Genomic DNA, 16,141 nt, shown 5'->3' with positions numbered 1-16,141 from the left:
GGCTTGACAAATTCAATCTTTTACTGGCCATTTAAGTAACTTCTCCGCTTACACCCTCTCTTCAACCGCTCCCTGAATGAAAAGTTAAATTGCTGCATGACAGGTGATAAAACCCTATGGTCATTAGCTAATGTCTTTTGGACATCTGGTCCTCTCGGATAAAAATATTAAAATTGAAAAACAGTATGTACTACTAAATGAGCAACAAATGTAAACTTTGTTTTCACAGGTAGATGTTCCGAAGTACAACTTATATGTAATATGATTAAAAAAAATTATAATTGAATACACATGTGAAGGAAAACGTACTTTTACATTTTGTGTGACATGACTAACTGGTCAATTGGAGTAGTGGGTGGATGAAGGTTTTAGATCAGGGGATGGTGTAATAATAGTTGGGGTGGTTTGCAATAATCTGTGTTCTGTGCAGCCCTTTGAGACTCTTTGTAAGTGCTATACAAATAAACATGACTTGGCTTAAAAATTCTAATCTCTTGACCTGAAAGTATTTTGAAAAATGCATGTTCATATGATGGTTACTATATTATACGTGGGCCGGAGTGAGGCCCTTTTTTAGCCTGGGAGTTTTATACCCAAAGTCGGCCCACTTAGCTATGGAGGAGAAATTTAATTGAATGGAACAGCAGCAAGCTCTCATGATGTGGTCTCTGCAACTGTTGGTGACAATGTCATGTCTATAGGCATGAGAATTTCCTTTTCAGGGTGCGTCAGCATGAAGGGCTCCAAAAGCTCCTGAGACCGTGCACTTCTTGGTCTAGTTTTAAAGCAGAGAAGCTCATATGCCAGTCCAATTACATGGTAGGCATCGGTGAGGAAGTTACTGCTCACCTGCTCTTTCTTCTTTTATATGTATTTTTCATTTTCCTTCATCTTCTTTTGTTTTTGCCAAGCTTTTTTCTGATTACTAGGATTTTTCTTTTTCTTATTTTCCTGGTGTTCTTTTGATTCTTCTAGCCTTTACTCCTTTTATTTTCATTTATTTATTTGTTTCTTCTTTTTTCTCTTTTTGCCTTTAATTGTATTTTTTCCGGACAGCACAGCGGCGCAGTGGTTAGCCCGTGTGTGGCACAGTTCTGGGGTCATGAGCTCGATCCTCCTGTCTCCTGTGTGGAGTTTCCATGTTCTCCTCGTGCTTGCGTGGGTTTCCTCTGGGCACTCCTGTTTCCTCCCACGTTCCAAAAACATGCATATTAGGTTAAGTGGCAGGTCTAAATAGTCCCCTAGGTTTGAATGAGCGAGCCAATTGTCTTTCCCTGTGTGCCCTAACACTGTCTGGCAACCAGTTCAGGGTGTCCCCTGCCCAATGCCCGAAGATGGCTGGGATGGGCTCCAGCACCCCCGCGAGCTTTATTTGTCCCGAAAAGTCAAGTATACATTTATTTGTATAGCCCTTAATCATAAGATGTTGCAAAGGAATGCACAGGTTACATTTACACCACCCCCTGATCTTAAACCAACATGCGGGCAAGGAAAAACTCAAAACGAGGAAAATAAGAAACCTTGAGAAGGGGCCTCACAAGTGGTAATTCCCCTTCCGGGATGTCCAGGAGACCATAGATTTAGCATTGGGTAACAGTACAGTGCATAATAACTTTTAATATATAGGGACACAAGCATCAAAAACAATCTGTAGAGGATTTTGGGAGCCAAAAAGGCCTGCTCTTTTTAGTGAGCCAAGCCAAAAGAGCCACTTTTCGAAAAACAGACAGACTTCCCATCACTACGAGATATTTTGAGTAAGAGGAGCTACCTGTAAAGGTAGTTAACTGCTAAATTCTGCAAACACATAGCACAAAATTCACGTAAGACAGGCAAAACGTGCAAGATGAGTGAAATTAATCATAACTGTCTTTTAACACGTTTCTTTTCCTGGCTTTTTTTAAAATCAAACTAGCACCTTTCTACACCTGACTCATAATTCGCGCTGTCCTGTGTTAATTTAACCACAACAGAAAAGAATAATGGTGGTGGGCCAAACCAACTTTAAATTTGGGAGGAGAAAGATCATTTGCTACGATGTTTTGGGCTGCGCTGAATGTGGCCAAATACCTGATTAGAGAATGAATGTACGAATAAGGTTGGATACTTGTTAAAATTAATTTTCTCATCTAGCCAGCCCAACTCGACCTTGACATGAGCCAGTCCATGGGGAAATCTCCCGTTCTTCCCGATTAGTCTCTCCCGCATTGTATTGTACTTTACATTTTTACCACTAGGAGGCAGTAAATAACACACACTGTTGCTTTACAGAACATTCTAAGTAATGTACACTAGACCTAAGATTTATGGCCCGAGCCCGAACCCGAGGCAATTTCGGGCCGGGTCGGGCCTGAAATGTCAGTCATACGGTCGGGTCGTGTCGGGTTCGGTCCTGCTTTTTTTTTTTTTTTTTTTAAATTAATTAATAATTATAAATATATGTTCATTAAAAATATATACTTAAACTATGTATGGATACTAGACCAAGGAATACTTGTTATAAAATAAATAATTTGGATAAAACGGAGAAGGAGCTGTAATTGCTTTTAACGGAGCCAGAGCATGCTCTGTGCACGTGACGTGACGTGAATGCTGTCCTCTTAATAATCTTCCCCTCCGCAAATTCGCGTGATTTTGGCCTGGTATCCCCGATATGGAGTCGGACCAACAAGAATAATATAATATATTATACACATGCCATTGTTCTTTGTCGCTCTGCCCCTGTTGTGCCCTTTTCCGACTCCTATGCAAATTCCTCCCCCCCTCCGATTTTAAATGAAAAAAACAACAATTTGTTTACACCGCGGGATCCAATGCAACCAGGGTTTCATTCACAATAAAAAAGACATTACATACGGATATTATAGTAAATCAAATAAATATTATTTGTGTACAATTAGTTGTGATTGCGGAAATCATAGCGTACAGTGACGTTGGTGACTTTTCCATCCGCATTAACAAACGCATTTTGTAAAATACGATAGCGCTTTATTGTTTAAATAAACGCGTTATATAGACTAGAATCTCCCAATTATTATAATTAGCTCGCTTTATTTTGTTTTAAAGCGTATTATATAGAATACGATCGCTTTTGTCGGAAGCGTACATTGACGTTGGTGACATTTTCATCCGCGTTAAAAAACGCAATTTGTAGAATACGATCGCGCTTTATTGTTTAAATAAACGCGTTATATAGACTAGGATCTCCCAATTGTTATAATTAGCTCGCTTTATTGTTTTAATAAGCGTTTTATATAGAATACGATCGCTTTTGTCGGAAGCGTACATTGACGTTGGTGACATTTTCATCCGCGTTAAAAAACGCAATTTGCAGAATAAAATCACGCTTTATTGTTTAAATAAACGCGTTATATAGACTAGGATCTCCCAATTATTATAATTAGCTCGCTTTATTGTTTTAATAAGCGTTTTATATAGAATACGATCGCTTTTGTCGGAAGCGTACATTGACGTTGGTGACATTTTCATCCGCGTTAAAAAACGCAATTTGCAGAATAAAATCACGCTTTATTGTTTAAATAAACGCGTTATATAGACTAGGATCTCCCAATTATTATAATTAGCTCGCTTTATTGTTTTAATAAGCGACTTATATAGAATACGATCAGGGGGGGGGGGATTTGCATAGGAGTCGGAAAAGGGCACAACACGCAATGAAAGTGCTGCGCTAAAATCTTAAGGACGTACTACTACTGCTGCTGTGGATTATGGCCCAATGATCAAGTCGTCAAAATGACGGACGCCCTTAAATGTTTTCGCTACCTCAAAAAAAAAAAAACCGTCAATGACAGATTGTCGCTTAATGTAACATCTGCAGTGCAGACACAGAAATATAAAAGATGTAAATGTTCATACAGTTTTATTTAACTTAGGCCTAGATGTTGTAACAAAAGGCAGAGTTTAATTTGTTATCATAAATCACCCCTCCTTATAAATAAAATATGTAATTTCGGGCCCCTTTCGGGCCGGGCCAGCAAATCCAGTTAATTAGTCGGGCTCGGTCCGGGTCGGGTTTAATACCCCTCGGGCCTGCGTCGGGCTCGGGTGCTTTTTTTTGGCCCGATCTTACCTCTAATGTACACTACCTATACTAGAACAACATTATTTCCAGGACGTTTTGAGTTCATCAAAATTATACACCTCGTAGGAGCCAAATTGTATGTTTTCATTGATTGTTATTCTTGTTTTACACATGGGGTGGCACATTTAAATTTGGACGTATATAAAGGTAGCAAGGCTTGTTTTTTCTGTCATGTATATCAGACACCAAAAGGGTAAAGGGTTTAGGCCACTACTGTCATGATTACCAATGTGAATCATCTGTGCCCGCTCCTTTGGCGCCAACTATACTGTACAAATAAACGTGACTTGAACTGACTACACTATGCTAATGCGGAAGCTGGCTTATTTTTGTACCTTTGGCTTTGTATTTCTTTTATAATAGGCGTATTTTAGGTGACATAAGGGAGATCGTTTTTAGTTCACATAAAGACCGTTTTAAGGGTTTTTACTTTAGATCACATTAAATCAACGCGGTAAAAGCTCCAGTCGCTTAAGATAACAACTAGCACGTCTGCCTAGCTCCTCCCGGCGCTACGCCACCTCAGTAGTTCAGTCCTAGACAGAACTCATTTAACACACCGCTTCCCATAATTTTATGTAAATATGGCCGATGGCAAACTAACCCAAAAAAAATTAACCCACGTGAGTTTCGCGATCTCACCTGTCCTCCCGATTCCTGCGCTACAGTGAACCACCATGGGAGGTCCCTGCGGGTGTCCCGTCCACCGAGGTCCCAATGATTTGCACATGGTGGCCTGCTGTCTCTTCACCGCCGCCAGGAAGTCGATGAGAGTCACGGCCGAGGTGGGGACACCGTAGTCCGGCCAGCTCAGGTACTGGAAATGACTCACTTGTCTCTGTTCGCACGTCTGCTTGGACCATACAGAATTTATTTCAGTATATTGCCCGGCCCTGGATGGCAATATTTGAGCAAAACTGCCTTGCCTCAGTGTTGTGCAGCTCCAGGGTGGTGTGGTTATAGTGGGTGTGGTGCTCCACTTTTTGGTTGACCACAGCGATGTGGCCGTAAACCTCTTGCCCACCTTGGTCCAAGGGCCAGTACTGTCCGCACTTCCTTCGACTGCCTTCCTCAGTCCTGAAACCGGGACGAAAGGGATTCTAACAGGTGCGACTTGAAAATAGACAAGAAAATAAAAGCACTACCTGGTCGTCATGACGACCACAAGCACATTTTGCTCCCAAACCATTCTCCAAAAGTCAGCGTAGGTCTTTTCAAGGGGACCTAGAGGGCGACACAATCAAAATTAAACCAATTCTATACATATAAATAAAGGATGCACAATAATTATCGAACAGTTATCAGTCCGATTGAAAACAAACTCAACATAGTCACCTGATGCCATGATGTAATATACAATCGGCTGACATTACTTTTTGGAAGGATTCGAATCATTTATATTCGACATCAGAATATGTTTTGATTTTCTGTTGAAGTAGTAGCTCAACTTGGTTGTGTCTCCTCTTAAGGTGCCCAAGGCACCTGAGAGCTTGGCTATGATCAGTCGCATGTGTTCAAGCTGATTGGATGTCTTTAAAACATTATTTTTCCTTTATTTATTCGCACTCCTGCATACGTTTGTATGGTAAAAAGGATCGTTAGGCAAAGTCTGCAATAAGAGTCTTAATCGCGACACAAAGTGTACTTTTTTCTCAAAGTGTAGTGTACATATTTAAATACTTTGGCAAATTATTGCTTCAATAAATGTGAATCAAGCGGACAGCTATGATTGACCTCCATTACCTTTTTCGGCCAAATGTTCCAGCTTCCTGGTACGGACTCCTTTAGTCCACATTCTAGACCTAGTTCTTTTACACATTTACTGTCCTCTAGCGGCCAGAGAGAGCATTTGGTCTGCATTTATTTTAAAAAATAACCTTGAGACTCGCTTCTTTTTTGACATACTCTGATGGGCCTGGTTAGATAATTCAACTGATTGATTATAATAACAAATGTGTACAGCTAAGTTAATGCCAATTAACAAGAATAAGTGATCATTTTTAATATTATTGACAGTGTCTGAAACTCGTGACAAAAAGTTAGCGGACACAAGGGCAGCCAACTCTGAAAAGTTGCCTGCCCCATTTTTCACAACTTGAAACACAATAAGACGACTAGTCGTAAAAAAAAAAAAAAAAAAAAAACATTGTTGCAAAGTATTAAGGATAATCAGAATACATAACAGAACAACACTTTAAAATTGAGTTTATTATAAATCTACTGATAACATTCATTGCATTTTTTCCATCTGCCATCAGTATGTACCTGTATTTCCTCATCTTCATTCATGCAATCTTTGCGTTGCAGCGTCTGCTACAAGCCACCTGCTTTTAATGTAGGTTTACGTTTTGCAGTGTCATAAATTTTGTTAGCTTCTTTTGAATCTTTCTTCTGGGGTTGAGGTTTTGGCTTGATTCCTAACCACTCATCGATTTTTTTTGTGTTCTCTGTGCGTCTAAATGATAAGCAAATGAGCGACCTTATAACGCTCGGGAAAGTCCGGAAGCACAAAATTATTCGATGCAGACTTCTCATTGGTTACAGAGTATGCAAATCTTTTGTTTTTTTTTTCTTGAAAAAGTTGTCAGCCACCCGGGCAGAGACGTTGTGTAAGTTGTACGTCCGACGTAAAAGATGCACGCCCCGGGCGTCCGGGCAGACGTTATTTCAGACACCGTTATTGATTATTGGAGCACTTGTATGTTTAAAATTGACGTGTTTCCACAAGATGAACACACCCATAATCATAAAAGGATATCTGCATCGGTAGAAAAAAAAACAGTTATAATGCATCCATAATTCATATAAAAAAATAAAATTAAAAAAATTAAAAACAACACAAAAATCATATTCCCAATGCTCCCCTTAATAGGATAGCAACATTGACAATCATACAGAAGATGAATCTAACATGTATAAAACTGCTGCCATACCTTGAGTACCAATATATGCATGCTTCTGTTTATAGCCGTCCATGAAGCTGGCATTGATATAGTCAGATCTCTGTTGGGAGATTTTATTAAATCAGTTATACTGTACACTTTCAACGACACAGCAACTGGAGATAGACAGATAATTAACAAATGCGTTTATTGATGCCAACACTCAATGTGTTGGTGGAAAAAATTTAATTTCAACCAATCAGTAGAAAATGTTTCTTATTTTAAGTAATTATTTATACACTATATATGTTTGTAATATTCAAAATCCTGAGCGTATATCGGCTTTAAATATTAGTCAACCACTAAAAATTAGTTTTGTAAAAATGATATCAGTCTATCACCAGCGTCGATTAGCTCAGAGCAGAGCGTGTCGAACCTCGTTCTTTCTGGGTTTCAGGCGGACTCTCGTTTGATCAAGACAAAGGACGTCTCCATATCGATTCCTCTCTAGATTGAAGACCGCTCTGTAAAATATCAAGAATATTTCACAAAGGTTTAGCAACTGCTGAACATTTTAGGATACAACATTTATCTGTTCTTAGGTGGGGTTCATAGAGTGAAATTGCAGTATGATGGGGAATAGGAACCGTTGGTAATTCGCTGATGTTTTGCCATGCTCTGTTACCGCAGATAAAAACATTAACACAACAATATTGTAGGTACTTCTTACGTGTTATATGTGTATATGATTACATAACATTATAAATACATAAACACTCAAAGGAGAAATGTGATTTAATTTACCTATGGTGTGACGTGACATGAGCTGGTACAGTAGAGTTAGTGGGTGGACGCAGAGGGGGAAAAGACGACGACAGCATATTAAAAATGAATCGATTTAACTTGCTCTTCCAAGATTTACTTCCTTTGATTCGTGACCTATACTTAATATTGGTCTCGATTGACATTTAGTTACAGCCCTATTTATTCCTTAGCAAGGGTAGCGATGCGTGTGCCTTATTCGTTTTGATAATCGCAAGCTATTTTTCCATGGTTATCATTCTTTTGCTTTTCCCTTTAGCATCACTGCAAGTTTTGGGACCCATAGCTAAACAAATTAAAGTCTGTTGCACAACTCAACAAAGGGAAATGAAGGCATTGTGGGAAAGAGCTCAGCCAATAGAAAATAGGAAAAGGCAAATGTCAAGAGGACATAAGAGATTGATACAAGCTTTCAAGAAAGGTGTGGAAAATTAGTATTGTGTTGCTTGAAAAAAAAAAAAAAATAAGACTCTGAAAAGCCTTGAAAATAGCTGCCCTCAGTGTCTATGATTTAGAGACGCACTTTAATACAAAGAGCCACGCTAAAAACTAGATGTATTAAAAACCTATCGATCGAAGGATTCCTCCACAGCTGCAGAACACAATGTACATCCAGCATGTACTTCGTGTGTATCAAAGAATACAGGACTGTCTCAGAAAATTAGAATATTGTGATAAAGTTCTTTATTTTCTGTAATGCAATTAAAAAAACAAAAATGTCATACATTCATTACACATCAACTGAACTATTTCAAGCCTTTTATTATTTGAATATTGCTGATTTTGGCTTACAGCTGAAAAAAACTCAAAAATCCTATCTCAAAATATTAGAATATCATGAAAAAGTATACAAGTAGGCTATTCAACTAATCACCTGAATCATGTAATTAACTCGAAACACCTTGCGAGGGTTTCCTGAGCCTTAAAAACACTCAGCTTGGTTCAGTAAACTAAATCACAAGTATGGGGAAGACTGCTGATCTGACTGCTGTCCAGAGGACCATCATTGATACCCTCCATCAGGAGGGTAAGACACAAAAAGACATTTCTCAAAGAGCAGGCTGTTCACAGAGTGCAGTTTCAAAGCATATCCACAAAAAGTCTGTTGGAAGGGAAAAATGTGGCCGGAAACGCTGCACAACCAAGAGAGATGACCGCAGCCTTAACAAAATTGTGAAGAAGAGCCGCTTCCAGAATTTGGGGGAGCTTCAAAGACAGTGGGCTGAAGCTGGAGTCCAGGTATCAAAAGCCACAGTTCACAGACGTGTCCGGGAAATGGGCTACGATAGCCGTATTCCCATGGTCAAGCCACTTCTGAACTCAAGACAACGGAAGAAGCGTCTGACTTGGGCTATGGAGAAGAAGCACTGGACAGTTGCAGAGTGGTCCAAAGTCCTCTTTTCAGACGAAAGCAAGTTTTGCATTTCATTTGGAAGTCAAGGCGCCAGAGTCTGGAGAAAGGCTGGAGAGGAGCAAAATCCAAGTTGCTTGAAATCCAGTGTGAAGTTCCCACAGTCAGCAATGGTTTGGGGAGCCATGTCAGCTGCTGGTGTTGGTCCACTGTGTTTCATCAAGTCCAGAGTAAATGCAACTGTGTACCAAGAGATTTTAGAGCACTACATGCTTCCATCTGCTGAAAAGCTCTATGGAGATGAGGATTTCATTTTCCAGCATGATCTGGCACCTGCCCACAGTGCCAAAACCACCAGTAACTGGTGCACTGACCATGGCATCACTGTCCTTGATTGGCCTGCTAATTCCCCTGACAAGAACCCCATCGAGAATTTTTGGGGTATAGTTAAGAAGAAGATGAAAGACACCAGACCTACAGATGCAAATGAGCTGAAGGCCGCTATCGAAGCATCCTGGGCATCAATAACACCTCAGCAATGCCACAGGCTGATTGCCTCCATGCCACGCCGGATTGATGCAGTAATCCGTGCAAAAGGACTCCCAACCAAGTACTGAGTGCATCAATGGACATTTTCAAATGTTTGATTTAGTTTTGCTGTTATAAAATTATATTTTTTACTTGGTCTGAGGAAGTATTCTAATATTTTGAGGTAGGATTTTTGAGTTTTTTTCAGCAGTAAGCCAAAATCAGCAATATTCAAATAATAAAAGGCTTGAAATAGTTCAGTTGATGAGTAATGAATCCAGAATGTATGACATTTTTGTTTTTTTAATTGCATTCCAGAAAATAAAGAACTTTATCACAATATTCTAATTTTCTGAGACAGTCCTGTATAGTGAAACAAGTGTAAAATACGAATTGTTAAAACTGTATTCTATTTTAAAATGTCTGACTATGGACATGAATAAATTTGAAAATATAAATATGGTGTAAGATTATTTTGTAAGAATAAATAACGCGTGTAAGGCCTCATTTGTCTTCTTATTTCTTAATAGTCACAAGCTGCGTTTCCATAGGTATCAAGTATTTGATTCTCCCTCTAACATCACTGCAAGTCTTCAGACCCATAGACAATAAATAGAGTACAAAAAAATAGAATTTTGTATCGCCGACTGGCAAAGTCTTTACAGAACACACATTGTCTTAAACCAAGTCAAGAGAAAGGCATTGTGGGAGGTAGTTCAGCCAATGTTATTTCAACAATTTCATGAGCCCGTGACTCAACCTAATAGCAGACCAGCATTTCATATGACGTTGACTAATAAATGACAGGCATCTTAGAAACCTAATTCCGCATACGCACCAACACGGCAAAGTAAATATAGGTTTTTGGGCACGCAGAATAAGCTTTTGTTGATGTTGTGTGATGGGGAAAATGCACAAAAAAACATCATATCCCACATCATAGGGTGAGGACGATCAATATTCGAACGAGCTCACTGTGAACAGTGGAAGGTCCCGGGCGGCGCTTCTCTTCGGAGCTCCTCATACTCCAAATGGATGCCCGAGCGTTGAAGGTTGCCAAGGTGCGTCAGCAGCTCCTGCGGCCGCATGGACTCGGGTCCGGGGACGTGAACGGAAGAGTCCTCCAGGGGTATGCCCACTAGCTCATCCACCGGGTCCACCCTGCCGTTCTGGCCGGCCAGCAGCTGCTGGTTCCAGCTGAAGACGTCCAGGGGAAGCAAGCCTCCTAGGTGCTCGGGGAGGCAGTCTCTGGGGAGGTGCTGGCGCAGCTCGGCCATCTTCACCATTTGGACCTGGAGGATATGTTGGAACAAAGCCCAGATTTTAAACAATAGCAGCTCCTATATATGTATTCAGTCTTTATATAATTTACTTCCAAATGGAGAAATGACATCTATTGCAGTCAACGGCACTAAATGACAACAAGTTTCTTGTCCCCTTCTCTTAAACTCTCCCAATCACCAGAGAAAAGTAGATGTACACTGAAAAAGCTTAATTGTTATTGAAATGGATGAAAATTTATCCCATTAAAGGCGGGGTACGTCATTCGAAGTGTTCTTAAGAAGTTGAAAGTATAATAGTATTTTAATAGATATTATAATTATACACAGCAGATGGGTAGTCAGTGGCCGGGTGGTTAGCACGGTGCAGAGATTCATGGTTTAAGTCCAGCTACCGCAGCCTCCGCGTGTGGAGTTTGCATGTTCTCCCCGTGCCTGCGTGGGTTTCCTTCGGGCACTCCGGTTTCCTCCCACATGCCAAAAACATGCATGTCAGGTTAATTGGCTGGTCCAAATTGGTGTGAATGAGCATATGAGTTGACTATCCCTGTGTGCCCTGGGACTGGCTGGCAACCAGTTCAGGGTGTCCCCTGCCCACTGCCCAGAGATGTACATATTAGTGGAATTCTTTTATTACTTGCATTTTTTAATAAAATTGTATTTCATGTCTGTTTAGCTACACACTCAGAAATGTCACTTGTGGGATTTAGCGTAAATTTGAGTCTGACCTGAGGTGCAGGTGGGCTGGCATGTTGGTAAACTGCATTGGGGTAGGATATCGAGATCATACTAATATTTTATTCCGGCAGTCCAAATTATCAAAATTAGAGGATTAAGTAAAATTTTTCGCTGCACAACTGCTATTTAAGGTCAACAAAAACATAGTGCCAGAAAACATCCATAAATTATTCATTCGGAAAGAAGGAAATTATAATTTAAGGGGCTGTAGTAAATTCATAATCCCAAAGGTGAGAACCACCAGGAAAAGTATGCGTGTGTCTGTGTGTGGAGTCAAACTTTGGAATAATTTACAAGACGAGATCAAACAATGTCCAACTATTCACTTGTTCAAATTTAAATACAAAAAAAACATTCCTGGTGGACTACAGAGATAAAGAAAATGGGGTATGAGTGATACGAAAGATTGGGAATATTGTGTCTAGAACTGTGGTTAACTTTGTGTTATTGTTGCTATTGTTATATCATAACTGTTACTATTAATATTATTACAATTGTTGTTGGATCATTGGTGTATTTCATAGGAAAGATGAAGGGGTAGGGAATATAAGCATTTGCTTCTTACTACCCCTTTTCAAACATATTAAGTAACATTATTTTGTTGTTGAGTTATTGTTTTTGTTCTGTTTTTATTCTAATGAGTGATGTAATGCTCATCCTTGTGGGTCTTTTTGTCTGTATTTGTTAGTGTAACATTAAATGGAAAAATTAAGAACAGTCCTGTTTCAAGTACAGTTTAAACGCAAACCCAAACTCCCAAAAACATGAAAAAGGAAGTTTTTTGAGTGTGTCTTAGATCTGCACATACTTGCACGCGCGACATAGGCTTAGCAGAGGCTAAAAGGATGACACAAGCTGGGAGGTAGCGGCAGCAGGTAAAATGTTCCAAATTCCGTACAGCTCCTTAAAGTAACTTATATTCCTGGTTAATTTGAAATATTTATAGATTTATTTTAAAAAAATCTAAAAAAGAATAATTATTTGTCAATGTTTTTTTTTACCAAAATGAGCAAAAAACCTGAATAAATAGATGAATAAATTTACAAAAATCAAGTTTTGGGGTGTATTAAGAATAAGGGGCAATTAAAGCTAAAAAGTATTTTAAGGGCAACAACAATCTTTGCAAATGGAAGTTCAAAAATCAATGTCAATTTTAATCTACCAACTCCCTCTCTCTGCATCCACGTACTAATCCCACTGTACCATCTTAAGTCAGGTCACAACAAAGGTAAATAAAATGTTATTTTTGCTTTGCCTGAATATGCTTTTATCTGGAGTACCGGGGTTTGCAAGGATTAGCCAATTATCCCCCGTAGAGGTAAGATCTTGGACCTGGCCCGAACTCAATCGAGCTTAGAATGTCACTCATTCAGGTCATTTTTTTAGACCCCAATGAAACCCGAAACTGGGTACTTTAGCCAAAACATGCATGGAGACGAAGTAAAGCTTCAGGTTTGGTCTGGTTCAGGCTTGAATACCTACGGGTCGGGTCAGGCTGGATTTTTTTAGCCCCGATCTTTCCTCTAATCCCCTGGCATATGACAATTTCACCAATGCGATCCCAGAATCAGAACTTCCTATCCCAAGATTATGAACTTACCCGCTCCCGAAGTTTCTCCTTCAACAGGCTAAGCAGGTTGTAGGGCAGCCGAAACCAAACCGGCGCCCCAACAATCAACACCTTCTTCAATCTAGCGGGGAATGCCCCCTAATGGTGAAAATGGGAAAATAATTTTCACTTGGAAAAAGCGTAGGGTATTCATTTTAATATTATTGATTTGGCTAAAAAGGAAAAAGACGAACCTTCAGTGTGTTCAGAATCTTCTTGCTCAGGTCCAGCTCGAAGTTTGTGAAAGTGGAACCGGCCATGTCGTATATAAACACCAGGCCGTTCCTTTGGGTCTCAAAACTGCAAAACACAAAATATACTTATACATCCATTTTGTTGCAATCCTTAAAGTCTTGACCTAGGACAGGGGAAGGGGACCCTAGTTCTTGATAAACAATAGTCTTGCCTGTTTTTCAGTCTTCCCACCTCCAACACAGCTTCAGCATATTGACAAGCGACTTAAAGCTGCAGTGTGTATTATATAGCGACCCCTAGTGGTGTAAAATGTAAATACACTTAAATAAAACACTGGAGATTCAAATATTCCAATTTTTGCCTAGATAACTTGTCCGATGCTGCCTATAGCACTTAAGGGACACCAACAGCTGAGCCCCGATTGTGTTTGTCGCAGAGTCTTGTCCCCCTTTTGCTTCTACAGCCATTTATATTCACCATTTGGCAGCTGGCTATGGCTCCGCGCTAGCCGCTAATGTTATTATCGGATGCTCCTGATTGGTCCTTTAGTGTCACTCACCTTCAGCTGGTCATGCAAGCAAATGTCACAGAGTTCTTTATTTCAGGCATCTGATGCTTTTATTTCCACCGTTTCCTTCTCTAGCTAATCATCCACTTGGCTGCTGGCTCGCCATAGGCCGCTATTGTTAGGTACTCCATGAAAATAAAGCTTGCTCTTGCAATATGTATTTCCCTTTTTGGTAGCTTCTTGGCAGAAGTTAGCATCTCAACACGAGCTCTGAGCAACTCCAACGGTCCTCCCTTTTCAGCCGTCCATGTGTATAATGCTCATTCAGTCTTTCGTTTTCTCAGGCAGGGATTAACACCAGCCTTGCTCAAGAGTTTCAAACTTATTATTTTTTTGGGCTTACGCGGTTTGTCTTCTTTGAAAGGACACTTCAGCTCTGTTCTAAGCTACAACGAACTCTAGTGGGGAATTATTACACACAGTCATTTAAAAGTACTATAATGATCGATCATTTTATGCAGAACATCAGCAGTGTTGAAGGAGGGAGAGATTAAATAGAGGCAAAGCTATGGCTGCATTGACTTTTTCGTCCAATCAGATTTTAGCCTCTGTGCATTGCAGTGAAAACTTCCGTTTCATCTGCCATTCTTTCAAACCTTGGTCTTCCAAAATGCAAGACTTCGAAAACTTGATAGATTTTGAATTACACTTGCAATAAAGAACAAAATGAGATGGCATAGAAGCTAAAGAAACTCACCTTTCCACCGCACGATCCAGGAGGTAGAAAAGAGCCTGCAGAACTACGTGGTGGCCCGTCTTGTTCGGGTGATGATGTTTGGCAGTGTACAAGGCGATGGAGGCCCCCGACGGATCGCGGGCATTCTGCGATCACCAAAAACACGTTTTGCATCACATTCCCATATTTTCCATTTAAAGTGACAGTGTGTTATATTTCACCACAAGATGTCGTCATAACTTTAAATCGAGATGGAAAACACGTTTAAAGAAGACACACACTATGGAAGCTCGAAGGATACCACTTGGCATTTGGAAGCCTACTTGAGCTGGTGTAAGCGGATAACTCAACTCTCTAGTGAGAGACGCAACTGACTAACGATTGCAAGAGCCGAGCAGAAATTTTTTCAAATGTCAGAAAGCTGAATCACGGAACGCAGCTAAGGAAGGCGAGTGAAACTGAAAGACAAAGTTAGCTATATTTACACGGAGCAATTACAAAAACAATAGCAGCTATACCAGCTATAGCCTGCAGCCAAGTGGGTTACATGAGTGGCTAGAAAAGGAAGCAGATGGATTAAAAAAAAAGACTGGGTTGGTTGAAAAGAGCGACTCGATGTAGTTGCTCAGAACCGATGTCAGTGGTTAACTTTAGCAGCAGGTGGGGGGAGCTACTAGAACCGCCAGTAAAGGATTGCAAGACAAAAATCGGGAACCTGAATCATACACATACAGGATCAAGCAGGATCAGCTCACAATAATTGCTAGCAGCAGGTAATAGCCTGCAGCCAATAAATGTGTGAATAACACATATGGCTAGAGAAGGAAACTGTGTGAAAAAAATAAAAGATGCCGGATTTATGGGTCAGGGACCATCACGTTCAGTGCTCAGCTGTGTGCTAAAAGCACCTACTGGAGCAAGCTAACATTTCAAAATGGTCATTTGGGCTTCTGTAGCAGCAAGATGGCAGCCAGAAATGTTAGCTTCTTCAGGTTGTGTTGTATAATTACATAGTTCAAATTCTACAAGCATTAAATACATGTGTAGGAAATAGTACATATGTACTTTTCTAATGATTTGAATCCATGTGAATGTAGTATTTTTACACCACTAGGGGTCACTATATAACACACACTGGGGTTTTCTGTTCTGAACGCAAGAATGTACTGTAAAATTGCCAATATAATCAGCCACATGGGGGCAGTCCAATTTTTTTTACTGGATTTCTTTTATGATGCTCGGTAGTGCAGCTAAAAATACCGCAGACAGGATATGAACAATGTCAATTGCTCGCATCAGCAGGGAAGGGAAGAGCTGAGTATTTGGCGACAGGGGTAGGGGATGGGGGGTGTATTACAAAAAGTAGAGTAAATATAGCTTCACTTCTACC

The 16,141-nt window shown here is 40.1% G+C and overlaps 1 protein-coding gene across 1 annotated transcript in view; it reads right to left on the bottom strand.

Annotated features, from left to right (window-relative positions):
• The window catches only part of ptpn9a (protein tyrosine phosphatase non-receptor type 9a), a 34,545-nt gene that overhangs the window by 5,207 nt on the left and 13,197 nt on the right, over positions 1-16,141 (bottom strand). The window contains exons 4-12 of the mRNA XM_088340693.1: positions 14,773-14,897; positions 13,507-13,612; positions 13,304-13,411; positions 10,661-10,977; positions 7,421-7,508; positions 7,036-7,105; positions 5,248-5,326; positions 5,029-5,179; positions 4,745-4,952 (exon numbers count right to left, since the gene is read on the bottom strand). Coding sequence (XP_088196819.1) covers positions 4,745-4,952; positions 5,029-5,179; positions 5,248-5,326; positions 7,036-7,105; positions 7,421-7,508; positions 10,661-10,977; positions 13,304-13,411; positions 13,507-13,612; positions 14,773-14,897 — 1,252 coding nt within the window. The remainder of the gene's footprint in view (positions 1-4,744; positions 4,953-5,028; positions 5,180-5,247; positions 5,327-7,035; positions 7,106-7,420; positions 7,509-10,660; positions 10,978-13,303; positions 13,412-13,506; positions 13,613-14,772; positions 14,898-16,141) is intronic.

The sequence above is a fragment of the Urocampus carinirostris genome, chromosome 7, assembly GCF_059441175.1.
Source record: "Urocampus carinirostris isolate Australia breed hairy pipefish chromosome 7, RoL_Ucar_1.0, whole genome shotgun sequence".
NCBI lineage: Eukaryota > Metazoa > Chordata > Actinopteri > Syngnathiformes > Syngnathidae > Urocampus > Urocampus carinirostris.
This window is presented reverse-complemented; position numbering and strand designations above follow the sequence as displayed.